At 42.8% G+C, this 22,562-nt stretch overlaps 1 protein-coding gene across 6 annotated transcripts in view; it reads right to left on the minus strand.

Moving 5' to 3' along the window:
* The window catches only part of PARD3B (par-3 family cell polarity regulator beta), a 645,413-nt gene that overhangs the window by 585,837 nt on the left and 37,014 nt on the right, over positions 1 to 22,562 (minus strand). For all 6 annotated transcript variants that reach the window (XM_039494273.1, XM_039494274.1, XM_039494275.1 and 3 more), the window contains exon 2: positions 1,630 to 1,731. In XM_039494273.1, the coding sequence (XP_039350207.1) occupies positions 1,630 to 1,731 (102 nt within the window). The remainder of the gene's footprint in view (positions 1 to 1,629; positions 1,732 to 22,562) is intronic.

Genomic DNA, 22,562 nt, shown 5'->3' on the forward strand with positions numbered 1-22,562 from the left:
GTACCTGTTCCAGTTTGAATTCATCCTTCTTAAACATGGGAGACCAAAACTGCACACAATACTCCAAATGAGGTCTCACCAACGCCTTATATAACGGGACTAGCACCTCCTTATCCCTACTAGAAATACCTCGCCTAATGCATCCCAATACCGCATTTGCTTTCTTAACGGCCACATCACATTGCCTGCTCATGGTCATCCTACGATCAACCAGGACTCCTAGGTCCTTCTCCTCCTCCGTTACTTGCAACTGGTGCGTCCCTAGCTTATAACTAAAATTCTTGTTAGTCATCCCTAAATGCATAACCTTACACTTCTCACTATTGAATTTCATCCTGTTACTAATACTCCAGCTTACAAGGTCATCCAAATCTCCCTGGAGGATATCCCGATCCTTTTCCGAATTGGCAATACCTCCCAACTTGGTGTCGTCCGCAAACTTTATCAGCCCACTCCTACTCTTGGTTCCCAGGTCAGCAATAAATAAATAGATTGAATAAAATTGGACCCAAAACCGAACCTTGAGGAACTCCACTAGTGACCCCCCTCCAACCTGACAGTTCCCCCTTCAATACTACCCTCTGCAGTCTCCCCTTTAACCAGCTCCTTATCCACCTCTGGATTTTCATTTCAATCCCCATCCTTTCCAATTTAATCAGTAATTCCTCATGCGGTACCGTATCAAACGCCTTACTGAAATCTAGATATATTAGATCCACTGCATTTCCCTTGTCTAAAAAATCTGTTACTTTCTCAAAGAAGGAGATCAGGTTGGTTTGGCACGATCTACCTTTCGTAAATCCGTGCTGTAAACTATCCCAGTTTCCATCGGCCTCCTGCTCCGTAACCACTCTCTCTTTTAAAATTTTTTCCATGACTTTGCATACTACAGATGTTAAACTAACAGGCCTGTAGTTACCCGGGTCACTTTTTTTCCCCTTCTTGAATATAGGAACTACATTAGCTAATCTCCAGTCCAACGGTACAATCCCCGAATTTAGAGATTTATTAAAAATCATCGCTAACGGGCTAGCAATATCACTCGCTAGTTCCCTTAATATTCTAGGATGAAGATTATCCGGGCCCCCCGATTTACTTCCGTTAAGCTGTTCAAGTTTGGCTTTCACCTCCGATACCATAATGTCTACCCCCATATCCTCATTCCCATCGGTCCCTGTATCACTATTCCTTAGCCCTTCATTAGCCTCATTGAAGACCGAGGCAAAATATTCGTTCAGATATTGTGCCATTCCAAGATTATCCCCAATCTCCACTCCGTTCAAAGTTTTAAGCGGTCCCACTTCACATCCTCTCCTCATCAAAAACCACCCCCGTTTCATAAAACTACAAGAGAACCATAAAATGTCTTGAATTAAAGGATTAAGTTTTAAATCTTATGTGAATATATCAGCTGTTTTGGTCATACATTTTGCTTTTGCAGTAGTGCTGAATGAAGAACATAGTTGCAACATGTCTAGGCAGATGTGTTTGATTTAAGGGTACTGAATACCACATTCTTGGTACTCAAGTACCAAGCAAGTACATAAGGTTATTGAAGGTACACAGGAGAGTACAATATTGTAATTCAAACTCTGCAGCCACCACCACCACCACTCTATTTTTATCTACCTTATCTTTGTCCTCCACAACGTCTGCCAGCACATCATCTGGGTCCAGGATCCCCCCATCTGTATACTCGAGGTGGTGAATGTTCACCCAGTAAGCAGGGTCCTGCAGAACAACAACAAAAACAAGGTATTTTATCAAACCAAACTTCAGCTTTTAGCTCAATCAAGCCAATAAGATTTTTGTATTCCATTTTTACTTCTCTCCCCTTTGGTAAAGATGTTTGTCTAAAATGAAATATTTTGAAGATTATTTCTGGTTGAAGAGTTCAAAGAAACATCTACTGATACAAATAGTGTGAATTTTTGTGTCAGGTTACTACCAATGGAATAATGTCCAATATGATCTTAAGATGTATATCTGCATTGATTTACTGTACATTTTAATTCTTTACCAAATGTAAATGAGGTTAGATGGATTTTACATTTGTGGGATAGCTCAGTAGGGGAGGGATAGCTCAGTGGTTTGAGCATTGGCCTGCTAAATCCAGGGTTGAGAGTTCAATCCTTGAGGGAATCTGGGGCAAAAATCAGTACTTGGTCCTGCTAGTGAAGGCAGGGGGCTGGATTCAATGACCTTCCGAGGTCCCTTCCAGTTCTAGGAGATGTGTATTTATTTTTTTTATATTTATAATTGGAGATATACCTATTACAAGAAAGAAATTTAAAGAAACCATGCTATATCACTGTAAACTGTAATTTAAAGAAAATTTACTGTCTGACAACTTGGGGAAAAATGTATATTGTTTTGCAAAACACACACTCATACTGTACCCTATCTCACCTACACCATCCACCAAGAATTTCCTCCTTATGAAAGTTGCTCCCCCAACAGAGACAACTAATAATGGCAAAATGCAGAAGACAATGTTTGTGAACGGGTAAGCTTACTCATGTAATTTGACATGGCACAACAGGAACCAAGTTTCAGTCCTCAGAAGACAGCATCTTCCCCTCCCCAACTTTAACAGAACGCTACACAATGCTTCCCCTGAAGCCAATGGCACAATCATCAACTTCAGTGGAAAAAGGTTTGGTTTCTAAATGAATTGCTTACTAGAGAATTCCAAGTGTCATTCCTGAGGTTAAGCACTGAACCAGAGTTAATCAGCAATAATATTGGCAAACATAGTGCTGGCTTGGATCTCCTCTCTGTAGCAGGCTAAAAAAAGGACAACCTGCTTAGTTAAATAAAAGAACTCAATGAAGAAAGCATATTGTGCCTTACAAATTAAAAACAAAATTCAGAAAAAATTATGCCATTCTACCCTTAAGTTACCCCCACTGAACTTGAATAAAGTAGTTAATAATTAAATCCACATCTTAGAAGACTGGGCAATTTTAAATCCATGGAGAAGTTAAAAGCAAAAGCACCTGCTTTAAGGGTGGAACCAGCACTGATTGCTACCCTCTAACAATAAGGTTCTAAACAGCAAAATCACAGGCTGAGAGAGAAGCAGTCCAGCTAGGGCTTCCCTTGTACCTCTATAATCTCTTGGATGTTGGTAATATCAGACTGAGGCCTGATCTGCATTAAAAATGTTGAAATATTGTGGGGGAAAAGGCAAGCACACCCAAGTGCCGTAGCAATACCAACCTAACTCCCAGTGTAGATGCAGATAGGTGGACGGAAGAATGCTTCTGTCAACTTGGGTACCATAGGCTGAAGGAGGTAGTATCCCTAGACTGAAGTAAAACCCTCTTCTGTCATTGTATACTGCAGGTACACTACAGGGTTATGCAAGCATAGCTACGGTGCTGAAACTATCCTGGTTTAGTTCCTGTAGTGTAGACATGGCCTGACTTCCGAACAAGACTCAGGTCATCAGCTGATTGCTCCGACTTCCTCCCACTCTCTCCCACACAGGACCTATGTGCCCAGCCTGACTCTCCTTGCCTTCCACACTCATCACCATTCTTCCCACCCTCTCTGCTCCTTTCATTTTCCCCTTCTCCTTTGCTCCTATTAATTCTTCCCCTCCAGCCTTCCCTCTCCATCTCATTTCCTAAAAGTCCCTCCCCGCCGCAACACACACACACACAAAATCACAAAACTGACAAAAAGCTACATGAGAGGGAAAAAGAACCACACTGAACTAATGCAATGTAACCATTTCTCCCACCCCCTTGTCTCTGTCATGTCTATTTAGATTTTAAATTCTTTGAAGCAGGGATTATTTGCATAAGTTTGTATAAATATCTAGCACAATGAAAACTCAACCTTGGCTAGGGTGCTCTTATGATACAGGCAACAAAATAACCCCCTGAAAATTGAGATTGTCCCTCACCATATTTATATAAAGTGATATTTTGTCACAGTTTTCATAAAAACCTGCAGATTCTGACCACCCGAGAAAACCCTAAAGCAGATGAGCAAGAGACATTAATGACATGTTGGCTGACTATATATGCACGTTATGGACCAAGTTTGATTAAGACTGTTTTTATCATCTGTACTAAAGCCAAGAAGTACTAAGTGCCTCCAAAAAAAAAAAAAAAACAGAATGGGGGTGGGGCATCAGTCCTTTACATGCTACCACCTTGTCTGCACCGCAATTAAGTGAGTCCATGTTCCCTCACACAGCAAGCACATCAGTTCCTCAGTTGCCAAAACCCTCCTGCCCACAGGATGTCGCACCAAAATTATCCCTGCAATATAAATTTGCACATAGGGACCCACTTTAGTCTCAAAATTTGCATGCCAAAAAATAAACTGAGTACAACATGACCCAATGCCCAAAATGGGAGAAGAGGTACAATTAAGCCCGTAAGTTTCAAACAGTCATAAGTGAAAACAGGTTGCAACCCACCCACTCTCAGTTCGGAGCTTTAGCACATAATCCTCCACAGAAACTCTGATAAAACCCAAACATCTACTGGGAAGCCAGCCAATTCCACCCTGACATAGGTAATGTTTAAACAAGTCATTTTTCCCTAGCAACCTTATCTATCTTCCCTTTACCTACAAGTTGTAAACTGAACTAATTTTATACTGATAAACGGAAGTTTACAAACCAGGAAAAAGGGTTTCCATAAGAGCACTTAAAGGGCAAGTTTACTTCCCATTATAGTTTCAATAGCTAATTAACAGCATCTTTACTACCACATGCTATTTTAATTGAAATTGAATATTTAGTACAGCTCTCAGAGAATTTTCACATATATTAATATCTGACTGTATGAGCAAAAATTCATTTCACCTTTTTCCTGTGCTTAAACCTCATGTGACGGGTTGGACCACAGAAACCCCATTGGTGCTGCCAACTGATGTGCCAAGATTACTTCTGCCCCTGCTTTCCCTGCCAGCTTGGGACTCCAGCACCCTGTCTTGTTCAGCCAGACACTCCCGTCTGCTCCAACACCGACCCAGGGTCTGAACCACATGCACCAAAGCTGCAGATTTAACTGAAAGCAACTTAAGAAGTGTTCCAGTCTTTAACACTCAGATGCTCAACTCCCAATGGTGTCCAAACCCCAAATAAATTTGTTTTACCCTGTATAAAGCTTAAATAGGTTAACTCAAATTGTTCACCCTCTATAACACTGATAGATATGCACAGCTGTTTGCCTCCCTCCCTCCCCAAGTATTAATACATACTCTGGGTTAATAAGTAAAAAGTGATTTTATTAAATACAGAAAGTAGGATTTAAGTGGTTCCACGTAGTGACAGACAGAACAAAATGAATTACCAGCAAAATAAAACAAAAACATGCAAGTCTAAGCCTAGTACAGTAATAAAACTGAATACAGATAAAAATCTCACCCTCAGAGATGTTTCACAGTCTTTCACAGACTGGACGCCTTCCTAGTCTGGGCATAATCCCTTCCTCTGGTACAGCCCCTGTTCCAGCTCAGGTGGTAGCTAGGGGATTTTTCATGATAGCCACTCCCTTTGTTCTGTTCCACCCACTTATATATATTTTGCATAAGGCAAGAATAATTTGTCCCTCTGGGTTCCCACCCCTCCTTCTCAATGGAAAAGCACCAGGTTAAAGATGGATTCCAGTTCAGGTGACATGATCACATGTCACTGTAAGACCTCAAGCCTTCATTCCTCCCAGCCTGACTCACAGGAAGGCCTTCCTGCAAACAGAGCCGTCCAGTCAATTGTCCTGGTCGATGGGAGCCATCAAGATTCCAAACCACCATTAATGGCCCACACTTTGCGTAATTACAATAGGCCCTGAGAGTTATATTTCATATTTCTAGTTTCAGATACAAGAGTGATACATTTATACAAATAGGATGACCACACTCAGTAGATTATAAGCTTTGTAATTATGCCTTACAAGAGACCTTTTGCATGAAGCATATTTTAATTACATTATATTCACACTCATGAGCATACTTTCATAAAATCACAGAGTGCAACTTCACGTCTCAATCTGTTTTTAATTATACACATTACAATTTTCACGTATATTTGGCCCAATCTTAGTTCCAGGATAGTGCAGTCACTCTCCCATCTTCAGTTGCAGGGTAATATTATACAAGACATTAGCATGCACTACTGTCAAGGTATCCTCTCTCTCAGTCCAGTGACTCCTGCATGTTGACCACTAGCCATATACTCAATATTGTGCGTCTTGTTCTTCCTTGATTCTGTGTTTGTAAGGTGCAGTGTGGTTTTACAAGCGAATAATTCAATAAAAGTATCTTTATAGACTCAGACTTAAGGTCAGAAGGGACCATTATGATCATCTAGTCTGACCTCCTGCACAATGCAGGCCACAGAATCTCACCCATCCACTTCAATAACAAACCCCTAACCTATGTCTGAGTTACTGAAGTCCTCAGATTGTGGTTTAAAGACCTCAAGGTGCAGAGAATCCTCCAGCAAGTGACCCCTGCCGCATGCTGCAGAGGAAGGTGAAAAACCTCCAGGGCCTCTGCCAATCTGCTCTGGAGGAAAATTCCTTCCCGACCCCAAATATGGCAATCAGTTAAACCCTGAGCATGTGGACAAGACTCACCAGCCAGCACCCAGGAAAGAATTCTCGGTAGTAACTCAGATCCCATCCCATCTAACATCCCACCACAGACCACTGGGCATACTTACCTGCTGATAATCAAAGATCAATTGCCAAATTAATCGCCAAAATTAGGCCATCCCCATCATACCATCCCCTCCATAAACTTATCAAGCTTAGTCTTAAAGCCAGATATGTCTTTTGCTCCCACTACTCCCCTTGGAAGGCTGTTCCAGAATGTCACTCCTCTAATGGTTAGAAACCTTCATCTAATTTCAAGGCTAATCTTCCTAGTGTCCAGTTTATATCCATTTGTTCTTGTGTCCACATTGGTACTAAGCTTAAATAATTCCTCTCCCTCCCTAATATTTATCCCTCTGATATATTTATAAAGAACAATCATATCCCCCCTCAACCTTCTTTTGGTTGGCTAAACAAGCCAAGCTCTTTGAGTCTCCTTTCATAAGACAGGTTTTCCATTCCTCAGATCATCCTAGTAGCCCGTCTCTGAACCTGTTCCAGTTTGAATTCATCCTTCTTAAACATAGGAGACCAGAACTGCACACAGTATTCCAGATGAGGTCTCACCAGTGCCTTGTATAACGGTACTAACACCTCCTTATCTTTGCTGGAAATACCTCACCTGATGCATCTTAAAACTGCATTAGCTTTTCTAACGGCCATATCACATTGGCGGCTCAAAGTCATCCTGTGATCAACCAATACTCCCAGGTCCTTCTCCTCCTCTGTTACTTCCAGCTGATGTGTCCCTAGAAATACTCCTGTATATTCTGGGAATTTTGCACCGTTTTCACCCTCCAATGTTGCATTGAAACCACCCACCAAAATTGTTCATCTTAAATATCAAAACACTTGAATGACAAATCTACTAAAAAATATGCAAAGACAAAACCGGTATTCATAATGATGAAATTCAGTCTATTAATTACCTTAGTCTGAATTTCAGGCCACTATTACACCTCAAAACATTACTTTTTAAAGCCAGGAAATCAACTGTTTTGAGCATTTTCAGTGTGCCTACCAAATTCTGAGATTAAATAAAAAAAAAAAAACAAAGAAGAAACTTATCAAATGTGATCTCATGAACAAAACAATTTGTTTAATGCAGAAACCTCGCAAAAAGAATAACTTGACACTTATAATAAGCTTGTAAAATGTGACTCAAACTGCAACATTAGCAATAGATGCTTATCCCCTACCTTTCAATAGTCATATATAAATGTATTCATAGTTAGTAAAACTGGACCTTTGATTTAAATAGTACACTTGCAAAATTACACAAATTTCTGTGGGATAGTGTATTTATATCAAAACAAATTATAAATTTTATGCTATTTCGCAAGTCTACTGTACATGGTTTTAAGATGCTTTTAAAGAAAAAACAGCTGGTGAAAATATTTTTGTTTTCCACTGTTTGTGTCTACTTGACATTTTATAGCTTCTATAATCCAAGATGCCAATGTTTTAGGAAGAAAAGCTGTGTGGTCCTAAAGAATGCAACATGCTGCCCAAAATACAAGACCAAAAAGTTCAACAACTAAAAGCCACCCCCACATACGATAATAAAGTCTTAACTTTTTTGTAACCTGGGATCACAAGAAGAATCCAGTAACAGAATGCTTCTGTGGGTGGGCATAAGTAAGAAAAAGCAAATTCCTGCATGAGTCTGAAGCAGCAGAGTTTAACTTTCCCCACAAGCATCCTAAGACAAAAAACACTGCCAATATAAAATTTAGCTTCTCACTCTCATAAATAAGATATACCAAAAAAAACCAAACAAGACATTCAAGAGTAACTTGACACTTCAGTATTCACATGTGCGAGCATAAGGAATTTTAAGATTTACACTAAAATACAAAGATGAGCAACTAAACAACATTAGCAGAAAAAATAAGAATTTTTAATGTGTGCTACTTTCCTCCTTTCCCTAGCATTTCTGGCCATTTCTATATGGTAGAAGACCAGCACTTGCTGAAGCATCATGATTTTAAAGAACATAACCTCCAAAGAAGGCTGCATTAAACATTTGGTTTTAAGAGACTAAATTTCACATTGATGTTTCTAATGACCTTTAAGCCTTGTAAAGCAGCTATCATAAGAAGAGAGAAGATTTGTTGATACCTGATGTTTACAAAAACAACAATATCAACTTGTTATGGACAGTCTAATTGTAGAAAATTTTTTTGGTTCACCTCCAAAAGCACAAATAATCAGTCAAATTTGCAAAATCACCCATCCATTCTACATACATCTCAAGTCCGAAGAATATTTTACTCTCTCAGCAAACTCCAAACATTCTTAGGACACAAGAAGGAAAAAACTGTTTCCACTCAAAGTCTAAATAGCTGCAATAAATGTAACACCCTCCCCCAGTCCAACCTCTAGAGTTGCAAATTAGGCACAAGCCATTCACCTCCAGTTGCTGTGAAGTCAAATGCCATGAGAACAACTATCCCCCTCCCCCATCCCTTAAGATTAAAAAAGCCAAAACACCACCTTTATTTTAAGGAAAGAGAAGGACTACAAGTGCAATCAACTAACAAAAAAATTCACAGCCAGGGTTCAAAGTGAGTAGGAACAGGCCTGAAAGCAGTTCCAGCACTTCTCTGATGGTACCATCAACATCTGAAGAACCTAAACTTTCCATAAAGGAAAAATATAAGCCATAAGATCTATAAAGTTTATTTTATTTAAACTTTTTGATTTGACACGTTCCATGTGATCTTCTCTATTATAAGCGTCAAGACAACTTTGGGTCTCCCTGGATTTAAAGGTCTTGGTCTTTCTAATGTCATGGGATAATTCTTTTAAGAAGAGTACCACTGGAGTTACAGACTATTTTTTAAGGATGCACTAGAACTAGAAGAGGAGTATTTTCATTCAGACTTAACAGGCACCATTCCCTGACTGCAGTAGGGAAGTTAGAGTTTAAATTGTAAAGTTACAGACTGTACCAAAGGAAAACAGTTTATATACATAAGGAAGGGTTGACTAACAATTTATAAAGTTTGTTAGCTGAAGTTGCTCCTAGCTTCCCACACACTCAAACAAACACAAAACTATATCCTATCAACTAATAATTTAACGTTTTGCCACATCCTGGCTTAATTTTGATATAAAAATAAAAATCAGGGTACATACATCACTCCATTTTTGCTTAGGATTGGGATGGATTATATACAAAATATTTATTGACAGACTCAAATGCTAGAAAAATGAGGTTTGTACCCCAAATCAGTAACCATGTCTTCTTCTAAAGGCAACAACTGTATCCTTAATGAAAACAACATATTAAGATGAATGTGTTAACTTTTTGCTATTTACCCTATTTTCAGGAGCAAGTAAATGAGGCACAACAGCCGGGGACAGATTTGCGCACTGGGCCTATAGGCCGAAAGCCAGTTCCCCGAAGGTTCACAACTGGGTCTCAGTGGCAAGGTCATTCTGAGTTGGCATGGAAGAGGCGGCACATGTTATGGAACCAGCAGATGCCCCTCTTCAGCAGCCATAAAGCAGCTATCTGAAATTATTGTACACCTGCGTGAAAGCAGTTTTGGATTTTGTAAAGGGGTTGAATAATGGCTCGTCCACACTACCCTACAGTCTGGACCAAGAGGTTTGTACTAAACTGCTGCGCTGTAACCCTCATGCGAACACTACAAGCATGAACTAAAAGATTCCTCGTTTGTATTAACATCATAGGTGCTGGAACTAGAGGGGGGGGCTGCAGCACCACCTGCCTTGAAGTGGTTTCCATTATACAGGGTTTACAGTTTGGTTCCATAAGCAGCGAGTTATATGGGCCCGTGGTGCCTGTGCTCCACCAATATTTAGAAACATGGGCCCAACTCCACGAATGTTTGGGCTTACCACGCTTTGGGGAGTCCCACACTTCAGGGGTATGTGGGGTCCAAGACAGCCTGGGAGGTTAGTGGGGAGCTTGGTGCTGGCAGTAGCAAGCAACCAAACCCAGCCCGCTCCTGCTCTGTCCCCTCCTCACCCCCATTTCACCCCTTCCCCCAAGCCTCTGTCCCGCCTCTTTCTGGTTTCCGCCCCCTCCCCTCAGTGACGCCAGGAGCCAGCACCAGGCCCCCCGCTAATCCCCCAGGCCGCCTTGGAACCAGGGCTGCCCAGAGGGGGGGCAGGAGGGGCAATTTGCCCCAGGCCCCGAACCCCACAGGGGCCCCCACCAGAGTTTTTCGGGGGCCCTGGAGCGGGGTTCTTCACTCACTCTGGGGGGCTCGGAAAACTCTTGCGGAGCCGGGCGCAGGAGCTTCTTCTGCTCCCGGTCTTCGCCGGCGGCGGGTTCTTCCGCTCTGGAGCGGAAGGACCCCCCGCTGGCAAATTACCGCCGAAGACGGAGCGGGACCCGCCGCCGAGTTCAGCTCGGTCTTCGGCGGTAATTCAGCGGCGGGGGGCCCTTCCCTTCCGGGACCCGCCGCTGAAGTGCCCCGAAGAGCTGCGGCGGGGGCCCCCCCTCCGCCGAATTACCGCCGAAGACCGGGCTGCACTTCGGCAGTGGGTCCCGCTTCAGCGGTAATTCTGCCGCGGGGGGGGGGGGGCGCCGCGGGTCTTCGGGGCACTTCAGCGGCGGGTCCCGGAACGGAAGGGCCCCCCGCTGCCGAAGACCCCGGGCCCCCAGAATCCTCTGGGCGGCCCTGCTTGGAACCCACATCCCCCGAAGCATAGGGCCCCCCAAAGCATGGGGCCCAGGGTGGTTTCCCCGGTCTATCTTAAAGACGGGACGGCTCTGCTTGGACCCGTTCTAGGCACCACCAAAAATTATACAAACCTGATGCCCATGTTTGGTTCAATGGCTCTCAGCACCCCCATTATACAAATTGTTCCAGCACCCGTGATGAACATAGTCCTCTTCCAGCAGGGACTACATTAATGCAACAGAGGAACCTTGTAACTTGTGCCTGATGTCCACACAAGGGAGGTTACAGCACAGCAGTTTGGAACAAACTGCTATTCACACCCCCATGGTCCAAACTGTAAGGCAGTATAGACACAGCCTTAATCATTAGAGCAAAGAGATTTAGGGAAGGTGTAGATACAAGATCTTTTCCCAGGGGTAATTGTAAACTGGCGTGAAATGCTATAGCAGATGATATGTGAAGGACGTGGCAGGCCTTTACAAGTTGAGCAAGCTATAGTATATGTGAATTGGAAGGTGGCTACATTCATATGCAAGCAGGGAGGATTGGTGATTACACACCAAAAACATATATATATTTGGTGCCCAAGTTTGCAGAGAAGATGGGGAACACTTCTTTGATTAGGGAGTGGATATGGATATATATGTTGGCTGATATCAGAAAGGGAGTTAACTGTTTGTAAACTCAGCTGGAGGTGAAGGGCAGGCAGACAGGCTAATTGCTGGCACCGTCTGCTGGCAGCTGTACAAGGCAGTGGGGCTCCCATTCCTTGCTAAAACAGAATTAGGTGAAGGCATCCCCTAAAGAAGCTGGTGGATGGGGTTCAGGCTCCTAATGTCTGATACAGCAAGGACACAGTCCCCTTTTCTCCAACTCTTTCACCCTCACCACAATGGGCTGCTATGCAGCCCTTCTACAAGATTGAACAGGTTAGTAAATGAAAGAGGACCTTTTCATTGTTTGTGTTATGGCTTGATAGTTCCAAACGAGTCAATGCAGTTGTGGCCTAGTTAATCCATGTCCCTTGCCTTTTGTATTTCTGGCTGCATGTCCAGCACAATTGCTTTGGTTTTTTTAAATGTACCAAATTGGAGTCTACAGAAGAGGTAGTTGCAGTTCAAAAGTGAAAGTGAAACTTCACCTGGGGATGCAAAGGTTTCAAATTTCACCATTTTTATATGCAGTGTTGCAGCTGCATTGGTCTGACGAGATAAGAGAGAACAGGTGGATGAGGTAACAGGTAAGCAGACCTATCAGAATAGCATTATTGTGTTATAATTTGAAATACAGCCGAGGGTTACCCCGTTCCAAAACTGCTCACTAAGATTTAATAATGGTCTGTCCCAGTGGTAATATAATTTACCTGGCAGGTGAGAGCTGGGGGAGGCGGGAAAACAGACGTTACACCAGAATAAAAGGTTATTTAATGGTAGCCAAGATTATACAACTGGTGTCAAAAAAAAAAGAAAACGAAAGATTGAATTTAAATTGGAACAAATGGAACTGGATTCCACCTGGATTCATTAAATTGACAAAGAATAGCAAAAATTTAGAATAATTCAAATACACACAACAACTTACTGAAGGGTACTTAACTAAATACAACCATCTAAATAAAGAAATATCTATACCTCAGTATGCACAGGTATTATAGATTATTATAACTGTATTCTCTTCAAGGTTCCCTTTTTCCCCAGATATCTGGCTGGGTACTATCAAATGCTCAAGGCAGTCTTTGAGCTTTACGTGCCTCTTGTGACCTCCTGAAGTCACGGACTCGACTCCAACGGCACTCGCTGGTGTGGGGGACATTAGACCAGACCCACAGGATCTAAAGTACCTTTGGTTCTCCTGTTCCACATCTTCAGGACCACATGGATCAATAATAAGAGATGACAGAACCAACCGCATCCAGCCACCTCTTCTCCCTGACCGCCCCCAGACTCCGTGCCCCTAACTACCCCATCCAACACCCCCCGTCCTAACTGCCCCCCCAGGACCCCTGCCCCATCCAACCACCCCTTCTCCCTGTCCCCTGACCACCCCGAGAACCCCACCCCTGACTTCCCCTGCCACCCCATCCAGCCCCTCCCTCTCCTTCCTGACTGCCCCCCGTCCGGCACCCCTGCCCCATCCAACCACCCCTTCTCCCTGACCGCCCCCGGAAGCCCTGCCCCCATTCAACCCCCTGGCCCTTGCCCACCCCCCAAATTCCCCTGCCCCCTTACTGTGCTGCGTGGAGCACCAGTGGCTGATGACGTGGCTGCACCAGGACAGGCAGCCACACCGCCCAGCTGGAGCCAGCCACGCACCGCACAGCACAGATCACTGGGTCAGGCTGTGTATCTGCAGCTGCGCTGCCCCAGGAGCTCGCAGCCCCGCTGCCTAGAGCATTGCGCCCGCAGCGCAGTGAGCTGAGGCTGCGGGGAAGGGAGGACAGTGGGGAGGGGCTGGGAGCTAGCCTCCCGGGCCAGGAGCTCAGAGGCCGGGCAGGAGGGTCCCGTGGGCCCCGTATTTGCTCACCTCTGGTTTAGCGTAAGTAGTTAAAACATATTTTAATGGGCCATTCAAGGTGAAGTGGCCTGTTAACACCCCTCACATTAGTCCTGGGGAGGGGAGAGGGATATTGATTGTTGTAATAATCCATAAATCCAGTGTCTGTTCAGTCCATGATTTTTAATGTCTAGCAAAATTATGAATTTAAGCTTTGAGGCTCATCTTTTGCAGGCGTTGTGCAAATTTCCTTTGAGGATGAGGACAGAGAGCAGATATAGAGTGATTGCTTGTGAAAAGTGTTATAACCCACAGGTTAAAGGAACAAGCCAGGACATTGGGGGGGGGGGGGGTGAGGAAAATCAATAAAGCCAGGAACACCTTCAGGAGCTTAAATACAGTCTGGAAATCATCAAAATACAATACCAAAACTAAACTCAAGATTTATCAGAGCTGCGTACTTTCAGTCGTGTATGGGTTGTAATTGTTAAATGGTATGATTTCCAGTATTCAATGCACATACCATCATCACTTCAACGAGTTTCGCTGAAATCAAAACAAGTCAAATGAGGTAAATTTGTTTCTTGGATACAGAATCAACTATAATAATTATAAATTTGTTATGAGTTTATCTAGGTTGATAGAGCTAGTTGGAAAATTTCAACTATCCTAACACTGACAAAAGGATAAATGTTTTTCACTAAGTTAAAATGGAGGAAAAGTTGACCAGTGTAAGGCTACTCAGAAAAATCTCAACACCACAAAAACATTCACACATAAAAAGCAAAGATTTTTGGGGGTGGGGGAAATGTGGAGGGTTTTTTTTTCTTTTTGTTTACTTCTCATAGCTCTTGTTGTTCACTGTCTTCTAAGGGGCATCTGCTGCTAGAATGATTCCTTCTAAGCCCTACGGACAGGAAGTTTGCAAGTCCAAATAGTTTCCTTTTTAAGTACAGCAAGAAAACTAGTATCCTGAAAACATAAAACATTAATAGCTACAGAGAAACTGTAGCCAACCGCTGAAGAATGCGTACAGTATGCTTGTGTCACTCAATGCACTCTTGTGTTAATGGGGTCATTTAAGAAAAACATTTGTAGCCGCCTCTTCTGAATAGCTCCTGAAATCCTAATTACATGAATGGGGGTGTATATCCCCTGGAACGCTACGTATGTTATATGGTCTATCTATACCTTTACTCAAGGCATTATCCTAAATTTAAAGAAAAAAATATTGAGACGTTACCTGGTCTAATTCACCTCACCATTTCTCAAATACATATGCACTGTTCAATATTCATTCTGCCTTAGGGCTGCAAGTCATGTTTATGTTTAACATCAAACCATTTAAAGGCTGTTTATCATCTATTCCTTTATGAGAGGGAGAGCATTTTAGGAATTACTATGCAAATATTTACCAAATGATAAGTCCACCAGGGTCATCTTGTCATAGATGTAAAAAACACGTATTTTACTGCTTTATGGCTTAGGGTTAGGGAGCATTTGGAATCTGGTTATTTGGATGTCTGACATTTAATAGGTTTAAAATAAACTTTTTGAAAAGAGATGAAAAAACTGTTTATGTAGTTTATTTATTTTTGTTCTCAGTCATAAATAAATAAAGGTGAAAAAGAAAATCACAAGCTAAAGGTTCCTGTATTAAATTCTATTTATTCAATTTTCTATGTGCATTATAGATACATTTTAATTTTTTTTAATCCAATTTAAACACACATACGCTAAATATGTTCATATAAACAAACTAATGCGGGTTGTAAGAGATTTCTTCTTGTAAATGTTTCAATCATGTCTCTCCTAAATCAATGTCACAATCTTTCTGTGGTGATGTTTTTCAAAAATGTGATATATAATCTCCTGACATAGGACATCCTCAGGCTATATTATCTATCAGACCACACAACATTTTAAAGCATTACACTTACAAACCACAGCCCGCAAAGGTGAGAGACTGGAGGGAAAGATGAAGAGGTTACAGAGGAGAAGTCTATGTAGTCTATAAAGACACATTAAAAAATAAGTTTAGTTGGAGAAAAAGAGAACGCGATCGCCTTCTTCAAAAGCCAGACGCAATATTGAGAAAAGTAATTGCATAGGGGGAAAAAGAGAAACTCAGGCAGCCAAGTTTGGCTGTGCCTGCTTGGAGTTTTATATTTAACATTTTTTTAAACCACTATGTTACCTAAACCTGCTTAAAGCAGATCTAGAAAACACAAAAAAGCTTAAAGCAGATCTAGAAAACACACACACACAAAAAAAAAAAAGGTACAAATGCTAGCAGACTACTCCATTGCTATCTGAAGATTTTTGTTAGGGGCATATGGATAAGGAGTTCTGAAATGAGCAGGCAATCAGAGCAGGGGATTTGCATACTATACAGCTGATAAATAATCACTTAGCAACTCTGCTGATTGTTAGAGCCGCTCAGCCAGATCTAACTTCACCCGCTCTGGGTCAACAACAGGATAGTATACCTGAATCCTGGCCTGCCCATATTAAAAATTGTCCACTGTTGAGTGATCACATATCAAAGAATGAACTGTATTGCCTGCACTCAAGGGAGTACAGAATCTGTTGTAGGAATCTTAAAACTGATTGTTATGACATATATTAAATTTATTATATTTGTTTTTAAAATATTAAAATATATTAGAATTATATTAAGAGAAATTGTAATTGCAGAAACCCTTTCTGCAGCAGAGGAGATGTAGCAGCTGCAGTTTATTCCATGAAAGACGGATGTTTCTTATCCAGATGCTGACCAGAAAAAAACATGATCAGTTTATGAAGTCTGACTGGTTACTGACTAAAGCTTGAAAAATCATTTGCCAGTAGCAATTTTTCCCTGCTCAGCCTCAATTTCTGCAAAAATTAGGCTTTCATTTTTTAAAGAGAGCTATTACAAACTTAAGTTTCTAGCTCTCGTTGTTGAAGCATTTTATTCCTCTCCATAGCTTTGTAGAGCAGCAGCAGCATGAAATTAACAAGATTGGCAGCAGCAAAACTGATCATTCAGAACCTTAGTTGCACTGCTGCCACCATCAAGAATTATGCTCTGGCTTACAGCTTTTTGGCAAAGACAGGTATTGGAGTTGGGGGTATGTCTACACTTGAAATACTACAGTGGCCAGGGGCGGCTCCAGACCCCAGCACGCCAAGCGCGTGCTTGGGGCAGCATGCCGCGGGGGGCGCTCTGCCGGTCGCCAGGAAGGCGGCAAGTGGCTCCGGTGGACCTCCCGCAGGCGTGCCTGCAGAGGGTCTGGTGGAGCCGCGCGGCTTCCGGGAGGTCCACCAGAGCCACGGGACCAGCAGAGCACCCCCCGCGGCATGCCGCCCTGCTTGGGGCGGCGAAATGTCTAGAGCCGCCCCTGACAGTGGCACAACAACTGTGCTACTGTAATGCTTCAGTGTAGACACTACTTACACCAATAGGAGGGAGTCTCCCATCCAGAAAGAGGTTAGGTTGGCTTAACTACATTGCTTAAGGGTGTGAATTTCACACCCTTGAGCAAGATAACAGTTGACCTTAACATTTTAGTGTAGATCAGACCTTAGTCACACACAGAAGCCCTCCACACCACCACCACCCTCCCTTCTGAGGAAGTAATAAAAGACAGGATGGGTGAAAATACAGTGCAGAAAAGTGATGGTCACAACCACCACCCTATACCAGAAAAACTACTGACTGTTATATTTACCTACATCCCTCCAGCTTTCATCCAGACCACATCACACAATCCACTGTCTACAGCCAAGCTCCAAGATACAACCACATTTGCTCTAATCCCTCAGACAGAGACAAACTACAGGATCTCTATCAAGCTTTCTTAAAACTACAGAACCCACCTGGTGAAGTGAAGAAACAAACTGACAGAGCCAGAAGGATACCTAGAAGTCACCTACTACAAGACAGGCCCAACAAAGAAAACAACAGAACATCACTAGCCGTCACCTACAGCCCCCAACTAAAACCTCTCCAGCACATCATCAAGGATCTATAACCTATCCTGTAGGACAATCGCTCACTCACAAACCTTGGGAGACAGGCCAGTCCTCGCTTACAGACAGCCCCCCAACTTGCAGCAAATACTCACCAGCAACTACACACCACAGAACAAAAACAGTAACCCAGGAACCAAACCCTGCAACAAACCCTGGTGCCAACTCTGTCCACATATCTATTCAAGGGACCCATCATAGGACCTAACCACATCAGCCACACCATCAGGGGCTTGTTCAACTGCACATCTACCAACGTGATATATGCCATCATGTGCCAGCAATGCCCCTCTGCCATATACACTGGCCAAACCAGACAGTCTCTACTCAAAAGACTAAATGGACACAAATCTGATATAAAAAATTATAGCATTCAAAAAACCAGTAAGAGAGCACTTCAATCTCTCTGGACACTCAATAACAGACTTAAAAGTGGTAATTCCTCAACAACAAAAAACTTCAAAAACAGACTCCAACAAGAAACTGCAAAACTGGAATTAATTTGCAAACTGGACACCATTGAATTAGGCCTGAATAAAAAGACTGGGAGTGGATGGGTCACTACAAAAACTAATTTCCCCCTGCTGATACTCACACCTTCTTGTCAACTGTTGAGAGCAGCCCACTTCCATCTTAATTGAATTGGCTCTTTAGCACTGATCCCCCACTTGGTAAGGCAATTCCCATCTTTTCATATGCTCTGTATTTATACCTCCCTACTGTATTTTCCACTCTATGCATCTGATGAAGTGGATTTTAGCCCACGAAAGTTTATGCCCAAATAAATGTATTAGGTCTCTAAGGTTCCACAAGGACGACTCATTGTTTTTGCTGATACTGACTAACATAGCTACCACTCTGAAACTGGAGGGTGAAGTAATATCTTTTATTGGACCAACTTCAATTGGAGAGAGACAAGCTTACCCAGAGCCCTTCTTCAGATCTGGGAAATGTAATACCCCCACTGCCATTTTTCTTCCCCCAGTTCCATTCCTTTCTCCTCCCCCCTCATGACCTTGAATGATACCTTGAAACTTCAAACCAACAAACCATCTGTTCCACCTTGTATTTAGTTGACACCCTGAGGGTATGTCTACACAGTTGATGTTAATGTGGCTGTGTAGTCGCGGCTTCAGCGCTGGGAGAGAGCTCTCCCAACGCTGTAATAAAACCACCTCCACGAGGGGACTAGATCCCAGCGCTGTAGCACTGACTATATTGCCACTTTACAGCACTGAAACGTGCATCGCTCAGGGGTGTGTTTTTTCACACCCCTGAGCAAAGAAAGTTTCAGCACTGTAAGCGGCAGTGTAGACAAGGTCTTAAATTTCCCAGACCTGCAGAAGAGCTCTTGTAAGCTCAAAAGCTTCTCTCTCTCACAAATAGAAATGAGTCCAATAAAAAAAAAGACATTACCTCACCCACTTTTTCCTCTCTCTAATATCCTGGGACCTAGATGGCTACAACAACACTGCATGAAGAAATAAAGAGTAATTATTTCCCACCACCCCTTCATTCAAAGCAGCAAGGAGGCTCTGGACCACGGAGAGGAAGAATGAGACAAAGCTCCTTCTCCTACTCACTGCAGGAAGGATGTAACTTCACATTTATCAGAACTTTACAAGACAGAGGTCCAAGTCCGGGCCCAAATCTAAAGCTTGCTTAGAATTTAAAATCAGACCAAAAAATACCAAAATCTATTCAGAAGGATGAGACAATGCACTCAAGCATGCAGTCACAGCCCCCTCAACAAAAGAATGGAAAAAATTAAGGCCCTGTGACTTCAGTGGGCAGAAAACATCTGTGTGAAGTGTGCCTCCTAATCCTAATGAATGCTCCCCACTCAACTCTAGTCTAGAGGACTTAGTACCAACTCAAGGTCCTTTCCTGTATGTGTGTTTTGGTTTTGAGGGGTGGGAATTTCTTCTCTACGGTTAAATCTCTGTGTACATAAGCAAAAATCTTTAAAAGTCTCGTTAAAATACACCATGACTCAGTATAGGACTGGCATTTACTCTCCTTGCTGCCTTGGGCAAGCCAGAACTTCTCTCAACCTCAATTTTCCCATCATTAGAGGTGGACATTACTTATGGCACCAGTTCAGCAAAGTACTCAAGCACACGCTTAAGTCTATTGCAGTCAATGGGACTTAGTCATGTGCCTAACAGCTTTACCGTATCAGGGTCTAAGTACACAAGTTACATGAGCATTGCAATTTCCATCAGGTTATGGACTTGGCTACAGGCTTTTCTCCAAGCCAAGATAGCCAACAGTGGTATAAAAGACAAGTATAAGCGGTCACAAGTAGGTGGGATATTGTGCATTTTCAAAAATAAGCCAAGAGCCCTCTGCACTTTGCCACATAAACCAATAAAATGAATTCGAGTCCAGATTACATTGTGGCTGTGTAGTATACGATTCGTGATAAAAATACTAACAACCACCTCTCAAATTTAAACTGCACCATGACAGGCCTCACATAAAAACTGCCATACTGGGTCAGACCAATGGTCTATCTAGCCCAATATTCTGTCTTCTGTTAGTGGCCAATGCCAGATACTTCAGAGGGAATGAACAGAACAGGCAACCATTGAGTGATCCATTCCATCATCCACTAAAAGCTTTTGGCAAATGGACTAAGGACACTCAGAGCATGGCGTTGCATCCCAGACCATCTTGGCTCCATCAGCTTATCAAATTCTTTTTTGAACCCAATTATACTTTTGGCCTTCACAACACCCCCAGCAAGGAGTTCCACAGGTTGACAGTGCGATGTGTGAAGTACTTCCTTTGGTTTCTTTTAAACCGACACATTAATTTCATGACCCCTAGATCTTGCATTATATAAAGGAGTAAATAACATTTCCTTATTCACCTTCTCTATACCATTCATGATTTTATAGACCTCTATCATACGCTCCCCTTAGTTGTTTCTTTTCCAAGCTGAACAGTCCGTCTTTTTACCCTCTCCTCATACAGAAGCTATTCCATACCCCTACTTTTTGTTGTCATTGAATTTACATAGTGGAATTATGATATTTTCTATCTTATTATATATCCCTGCCTAATGGTTCTTAACATTGTTAGCTTTTTGACTGTCACTCCACAATGAGCAGATGTTTTCAGCGAACTATCCATGATAACTCCAAGATCTCTTTCTTGAGTGGTAACAGCTAATTTAGACCCCATCATTTTGTATGCATAGTTGGGATTATGTTTTCCAACGTGAATTACTTTGCATTTATCAACACTGAATTTCATCCATCATTTTGTTGCCCATTCACCCAGTTTTGTGAGATCCCTTTGCAACTCTTCACAGTCTACTTTGGATTTAACTATCTTCAGTAATTTTTAATCAGCAAATTTTGCCACCCCACTGTTCACCCCTTTTTCCAGATCATTTGTGAATATGTTGAACAGCACTAGTCCCAGTACAGACTTCTAGGGGACACCACTATTTACCTCTCTACATTCTGAAAAATGACCATTTATTCCTACCCTTTCCTTTCTGTCTTTTAACCAGTTAGTGATCCAGGAGAGGACCTTCCCTCTTACCCCATGACTGCTTACTTTCCTTAAGAGCTTTCGGTCAGAGATCTTGCCAAAGGTTTTCTGAAAGTCTAAATACACTATGTCCACATGGTTGTTGACACGCTCAAAGAATTATAGTAGATTGGAGAGACGTGATTTCCCTTCACAAAAGCCATGTTGACTCTTCCCCCAACAAATCGTGTTCATCTAGGTGTCTGATAATTCTGTTCTTTAGTATAGTTTCAACTAGTTTGCCTGGTACTGAAGTTAGGCTTACCGGCCTGTAATTGCCAGGATATCCTCTGACACCTTTTTTAAAAATTGATGTCGCATTAGCTATCCTCCAGTCATCTGGTACAGAAGCAGATTTAAATGATAGGTTACATACCCCAGTTAGTAGTTCAGCAATTTCATATCTGAGTTCTTTCAGAACTCTTGGGTAAATACCATCTGTTCCTGGTGTCTTTTACTGTTCACTTTATCAATTTGTTCCAAAAATCTCCTCTACTGACACCTCAATCTGGGACAGTTGCTCATATTTGTCACTGAAAGAATGGCTCAGGTGTGGGATCTCCCTCACATCCTCTGCAGCGAAGACTGATGCAAAGAATTCATTTAGTTTCTCCGCAGTGGCCTTTTTTCTTGAGTGCTCCTTTAGCACCTCGACCATCCAGTGTCCCACTGATTAACAGGTTTCCTGTTTCTGATGTACTTAAAAGTTTTTTTCTGTTAGTTTGAGGGCCTTTGAAAAGTTGCTTTTCAAATTCTTTTTTGGCCTGCCTAATTATACTTTTACACTTGACTTGCCAGAGTTTATGCTCCTTACTATTATCCACACGTACGCGGCGAGTTCCATACCCATGTGATGCTCGGAGACCAGCAATATTCAGAACCAGGGGCCCAGCTCCAGCAATATGTGGCGCCGGGTGCCCCCCTCCACGGCTCCCCCGAGTGTTCTGCGGCCCCGACTCGCTGCCTCCGGGCCCTGCCCCCCGCTTGTCTTTCTCGGGCCCAGGAGCAGAGAATCACTGACTGTCTCTTCCCTGAGCAGCTCCATGTTGCCTCCCAGCAACTGCTGCTGCAGGGTCCTAGGGCCCCCCAGCTCCATGGCCAGGACAGACTGACTGAGCCTGCCCTGCCCCCTCAAACCCTTCCCTTTTCCGGCAGGACCCTCAAGCAGCACAGGGGGGGCCCCTCTGCCCACAGTCACCACTCCTGCCCCATGCAAGGAGGCAGCCCCATCCCT

The sequence above is a fragment of the Mauremys reevesii genome, linkage group 11, assembly GCF_016161935.1.
Source record: "Mauremys reevesii isolate NIE-2019 linkage group 11, ASM1616193v1, whole genome shotgun sequence".
NCBI classification, from domain to species: Eukaryota; Metazoa; Chordata; order Testudines; family Geoemydidae; genus Mauremys; species Mauremys reevesii.